The sequence below is a fragment of the Mustela nigripes genome, chromosome 18, assembly GCF_022355385.1.
Source record: "Mustela nigripes isolate SB6536 chromosome 18, MUSNIG.SB6536, whole genome shotgun sequence".
In the NCBI taxonomy this organism is placed as follows: domain Eukaryota; kingdom Metazoa; phylum Chordata; class Mammalia; order Carnivora; family Mustelidae; genus Mustela; species Mustela nigripes.
In genome coordinates this window covers 23190002-23196001 of record NC_081574.1, presented here as the reverse complement: position 1 = coordinate 23196001, position 6000 = coordinate 23190002, and the positions used below count along the sequence as shown (strand labels likewise).

At 41.2% G+C, this 6000-nt stretch overlaps 1 protein-coding gene across 7 annotated transcripts in view; it reads left to right on the top strand.

The window, feature by feature from the left end:
* MTUS1 (microtubule associated scaffold protein 1) overlaps positions 1 to 6000 on the top strand; it is a 168970-nt gene that overhangs the window by 157197 nt on the left and 5773 nt on the right. For 4 of the 7 annotated variants that reach the window (XM_059384386.1, XM_059384385.1, XM_059384391.1 and 1 more), the window contains 5 exons: positions 215 to 429; positions 1690 to 1795; positions 2885 to 2958; positions 3105 to 3200; positions 5610 to 5726. In XM_059384386.1, coding sequence (XP_059240369.1) covers positions 215 to 429; positions 1690 to 1795; positions 2885 to 2958; positions 3105 to 3200; positions 5610 to 5726 — 608 coding nt within the window. The remainder of the gene's footprint in view (positions 1 to 214; positions 430 to 1689; positions 1796 to 2884; positions 2959 to 3104; positions 3201 to 5609; positions 5727 to 6000) is intronic. The other 3 variants (XM_059384387.1, XM_059384389.1, XM_059384388.1) reach the window with 3 other exon arrangements.

Below are 6000 nucleotides of genomic sequence, written 5' to 3'. Positions count from 1 at the left end.
TTGGGGGGGGGTTATTTTGCTGCCAGCGACCATTTCCTCTTGTTCCTATATATTGCTCACTTTTATACCATTACATTTGGAAATCTGGTAGAGAACGAAGTACTCCGAGAGTCCTGTGTCCGTATTTCCAGACTCATCACAGCTCTGCGTGAATGTGATGAATTTAGGACATTGCGCAGATGAAATGTCTTTTCCCTTTTTCATCTCTTTTCAGTCACTGCTTCATCGACCTGTGAGAAATTAGAAAAAGCGAGGAATGACTTGCAAATAGCTTATGAAGCGTTCGTTCAGAAGCTAAACCAGCAGCACCAGACTGATCTGTCAGAGCTAGAAAATCGGCTTAAAGAATTTTACACCGGGGAGTGTGAAAAGTTCCAGAATATTTACATTGAAGAAGCAGAGAAGTATAAAACTCAGTTGCAAGAGCAGGTCTGTGCCTTTGGAGTCTGAGCATGTTATTGGTCATGGCCATGTATTCAAATTCTAATTGTGGGATGAGGAACTTCCTTTGAACTTCTGTTTATTTAAATAAGTGAAAAGGGGTTTATCAGGTTTTTTTTTTTCTTATGCTCAAAGCAATGTTGAGTGAAAGAAGGGAAGAAAAAAAAAAGTTTAAAAAAATCCTTTATCATTCAACTTGGAAGTAATCCCTACGTGAGCATATTGATATTATACTGCTAAATGATGGGTTTGCATTTCTTCCTTTTCAAAGTGACACTTAATAACCCATATTTCACACACTTTTTTTGTGTGTGTGTGAGAAAGATTATTTAGTTAATTTTAGTTGCACATACCTGCTTGGCAATAGAAGATCGTGGGGGCTAAAAACCAGATTCAGATCCACATTTTGTACAATATTTCAAAATATATCCTATGTTAATTAGTGAAGTATTATCAATAAATCCATAGTAAAACCTAGGTTAAAACAGAAGAATATTTTAACTCAGAGGGTTAGAAAAGTCTTTGTTTATTTATAAAGTTTTTTATTTACTTATTTGAGAGAGAGAGAGAGAAGCAGGCTCCCTGCTGACCCTGGGATCATGACCTTGGCAAAGGCAGACTTTTAACCCAGTGAGCCACCCAGGGGCCCCAAGAAAAGCTTTTAAGTTAAAAAGTGATAGAAGAAATAACAGAGGGAATGAAAAATGTTTACATTATGTACAAATGTAAAACATTGAGAAACAACATAATCCAAAGGAAAAAACTGGTAAAAGTAATTGGCAGTATATACAACAAAGAAATGCTTCATTTCTTTACCAGAGAGGGCCCATATCATAAGCTTCTCTTTAATTTTCTTGCTTCCTTTTAAAATCAGTTCTCCATTTAGTAATATTTACTGAGTACCTACTAGACCAGAGGGTTAGAAACCCCCAGAGGGTTAGATGCGCTAAGGACTGAGGATATAAAGACCAGTATTATAGGCATGGATCATACATGGTCCTATCACCATGATACAAATCCTCATTCCTCATGATGGAGTTGACTGTTTGCATCAGAGGACCCTGGAGAGCCTGAGTGTTGGTGTTCCTGACGGGGTACACAGTGGAGAACTGGGAAGGGCAGATCCAGATTGGGTTGTTCTTTCCATGTGCTGGACAGCCCTTTAACTTGAATACACACTATGTATCAAGTCTCCTAATACTGTTGCTTATTACTCAAGACTTTTAATTGTTTTTTTTTCCCTTCTAGTTTGATAATTTAAATGCTGCCCATGAAACCTCTAAATTGGAAATTGAAGCCAGCCACTCAGAGAAAATCGAATTGCTAAAGAAAGCCTATGAAACCTCCCTTTCAGGCAAGAATGCTTTTTTTTTTTTTTTTTTTTTTTAAATAGATTCAGATCTAATGGAACAATGTGATATGTTTTAAAACGGAAATGATTCATAACTTTCCCTTCCAGAGAATACCCTGTGGTATTCAGTTTGGAGTGTTTTTGCTTTCTTTTTGCATTGTTCATTGTTAGCAGATGCCCTTTTCCCCTTAGGAGGCAAATAATAGTTTGTCACAAATGCCAGCCTTTTGAGAGATAAGAGCTTTTAAAGAACGTAAAGGCCTTTTTGGTAGTAGCTGTTCTTTACCACTTGAAGTCCTGGGAAGTTAAAAGTGTTAGTTTACATCCTAGCCACAGTAAAGGATCAGTGCTAAAACAATTGCTCACCGACTCTCTTGCACACCAAGAACGCTGTGACATGGAGATGGCACCGGTTGAGTCAAGAAAGAATATTTTAAAATTATTTTATATTTTAAAATTATTTTATCATGATGGGAAAGGCTGAAGTAGAAGGAAGAGGAGCCATTTCTTTAAGAACACAAAGGTTCGTGGAAGTTGTTACACTCAGCTCCGTGCACCCCTCAGAGAAGCCTGTAGACGCAGGCTACGAGCGGGTGGGCTCCCCAGTGGGAAAGGCCTTTTCTCATCAGAAAAATAGAATTGTCCTGAGAAGTCAGAGATGACAACATGTCAAAGTGACTGGCCAAGGGTAGATATTAGTAAACGCTGTCGTTCTTCCTTCCTGCTAGAATTGGGTTTAATTTTAGACTTCTTTTTGGTTCACGAAGAGCAAATGGAAAAGCACGCAGGAACTCCAGAGCACGAGGGCGAAGGCCAGTGTTGGAGGAGCCCTCCCCTGAGGAGGATGCTGTTTCCTCTGGCCTCTGGGGGCCTCTGCACTCTCCATCATAAAATGGAAATATCTGCCCTACTCCCCTCACAAGGCTAATTTGAGAACAGAGAGCTTAATTTTTATGAAAGCATCTTACGAATATAAAGTAACATAGTCCTACTGCTTCATAATCAACTCTTAGATCTACATGCTCTAACAACTGTAGAATACAGTGATCTCATAGGATGCCATTGCCTCCAAAAAAAATCCCTTCTTTTCAGAAATCAAGAAAAGCCATGAAGTGGAAAAGAAATCACTTGAGGATATGCTTCACGAGAAGCAGGAATCACTGGAGGTGAGTCTATCTGACTTACCCCCACCCCCCCCAAAATATCCCCATTCCTGAGGTTTGTGTGGTTTGGGTAATGTTTCTGTGTACATTTGCTATGTTTCTGGTGTCTGCTTGCTAACTTGTGCTCCACATTTCATTGTTTGTTGTAGAAACAAATCAATGATCTGAAGAGTGAAAATGATGCTTTAAATGAAAAGTTGAAATCAGAAGAACAAAAAAGAATATCGAGAGAGAAAGCAAATTTAGTAAGTTGTGTGTGCTTCTCCATCGCTACTGAGTTCTTTTCTGCTCAGCTGCCTGTGAGGGTCAGCCTGTGTTCGGCAGCCGGGGACATGATAGTGGTTTGGAATCCTTTTCATATGTTGCAGAGTAATTTTTAAACTGGCTTCTTTGTTTACTGATGGCTTTTAGAAATCCCAAGACCTGACATACAGAGGAAGCCCAGTACATTGCGAGTGGTCTAAACCGATAACTATGCGAAGACAAGAAAATTGTCAGTGAGGGTCAGGGTTTCATGTGAAGACTACACTTTTTTTTCTTAAAAAAAAAAAAAAACCCAGAACCTCCCTGGTATATTGAGTTAAAATTGACATAGCACAACATTCACCCTTTGTTAAATGTGCAGTTCAGTGGTTCACAAATTGTGCATTGGTCACTCTTACCTACTTCCAGAACATTTTGTCATTCCAGAAAGAAACCTGTACCCATTCCCCACTAAATCCCCCCAAACCCCCCGTCCCTAGGGACCCACCATTCTACTTTCTTTCTCCATGGATTTGCCAACTCTGGACATTTCCTATAAATGGAATCATGTTCTGTGTGGCTTTTTGTGTCTGGCTGCTTTGGCTCGCCTTCTGTCCTGGAGATCAATGTGTATTATGTATAGACGCTTCATTCCTATCTGTGTCTGCCCAATAGGTCATATGGATAATCCTCACTTGGGAAAAGTACAGATTTATCTTGTAAGCTCACCTTTCTCTTGCAACTGGTATCCTAACTCACCTGGCCCCACCTTGTCTCTTTCTGTCTTCAGTGCCACCATTTCCCTTTCATATGTTTGTGCCTGAGACTGCAGAAGCAAAGTTCTTTTGCCACTTAAAATCTGCTGGCTTGGAAAGTACGTGTGCGTGGGTCTCTTAGTGAAATTTTTCACGGATGTCTTTGGATACCCTCTAGACTTTTGAATACAATTGGATGAGACGAGGTCATACCCAGTGAAACTTCAAAGCTATCTATACTGGAAGATTTTTAGACAAAAGAGCGATTTAAAAAAAAAAAATCTAGGCTTACATGCAGGCTGTAAACCTTATAAGTGGTTCCAGGAGTGGGTTTTAAAGGGCTTCCTGGAACTGCAGCAGTTTTTGAAAACAAACGGAAACAGATTGAGGAAAGCAGGGTTACCTGAGGCCTGACCCCCTGTGGGAATGCACCTGACGCCCTGGGAGAGCGCATTTGAGGAAGGCCCAGGCCAGCAGGGACATCAGCAAAGGTGCGGTGGAAATGGGGCTGTGAATGCTCGAAGTTTAAAAATGGACATGGTATTGCTTCTCGGCCTTCTGGCTATGATCAAGTGTAAAAATGGACAGAGGAAATGATGTCTCCTTTTAAGAAAAATGAGCTACTGGTTATTTTTTTTCCCCTAAAGATAATACATCCTGTGTCAAAGGATGAGAGTATTTGAGGCCTATGAAATTTGGGCAAGAGCTCTGGATTTTCAGACTTGGGTGTTAAGCCTGCCCCAGCCCTTTCCCGCTCTGGAACCTTCCCTGAGCCGGTCCCCTGGGTTGTGGGACTCTCTGTGTCCTATGGAGTGAGGCGTTTACATAGGTAGTCCTGAAGACCCATTCCCTGATCATCCCTGAGGCTTGGTCTGGAGCCCAGGAGTATAATTTGGGTGACTTACCCACTGACACCTGTCTGAGCTTAGACATCCAGTTGGTAGATCTGACATGGTCAGTTTGTATGTTTGGGAGGATTCACTTAGATTTCCAGAACTAAAGCAAGGAGTGAGGATTCCACTCTGGTGGTGGGCTCTAAGAGGATCTCTCCCCTGATGCAGCATTTATTTTGGACAGAATTTTAGTAGTGCATGTGCTGTATGCTGTAGGGTTTCACAGAATAAACGAGAAGGACAGGCCAAGCCAATAGAGCCCCCTCATAATAAAAATGGCCAAAGACTCAGGACACGATTGTCACTCTGTTTTCCAGAAAGCCCTAGAAATGCACTGCCCTTTCACTCCTGATCAGTTCCCAGCTTTGTTGACAGAGAACAGTTGTTCCCTTTTCTCCCCACCAAACAGCAGTAAAGGACTGTAATGGCCTCAACTCTCGCCAGAGTAGTTTTGCGTTGTAAGCAATGCTTTTTTTTTTTTTTTCCCTCTTCCAGTAAAATATTTGGTGTGACCAATATTTTCCCATGTTAAGTTCCTGATAAATGAAAGAAGTGTTTGTTTGCAAGGATGAAATGATTTCATTCTTCTAACCGAAGACTGTGAGATTACTGTTCTCTTAACCCTTTGCCGCCTCTTCCTCTAGCTGCTGTGAGAAGGTTAGAAGTCTCTCCCCCAATATCTAAATCTAATCAGAGACTCTATTAAGAATTTAACAACGTGCGGTTAAATAACCAAAGCTGGGTTCTGCTGTGTCTGTTCCAGAAGAACCCTCAGCTCATGTACCTGGAGCAGGAGTTAGAGAGCCTGAAGGCCGTGCTGGAGATCAAGAATGAGAAGCTCCATCAGCAAGACATCAAGTTAATGAAAATGGAGAAACTGGTATGTTTCTTTCAGGGGTTTACCCGGCAGAAATGCAGTCTGTGGCATAGGAACTGGGCTCTGAGCTAGAACTGCGGAGTCATTTTAACTGCTACTTCAAGGTACTTGGAAAGGTGCAGAAAGTAACAGAGGCTACATTTGCTTCTGTGGGTTTGCTCCAGGCTTATTTATTGCTGCCTTCTGGAACTTTTTTTTTTCTGTTTCCCAAGGAATATAGAAAGCAGCATTTGGGTCCTTGGAAAAACCACAACAAACAAATTAGGCTTCCGTTTTA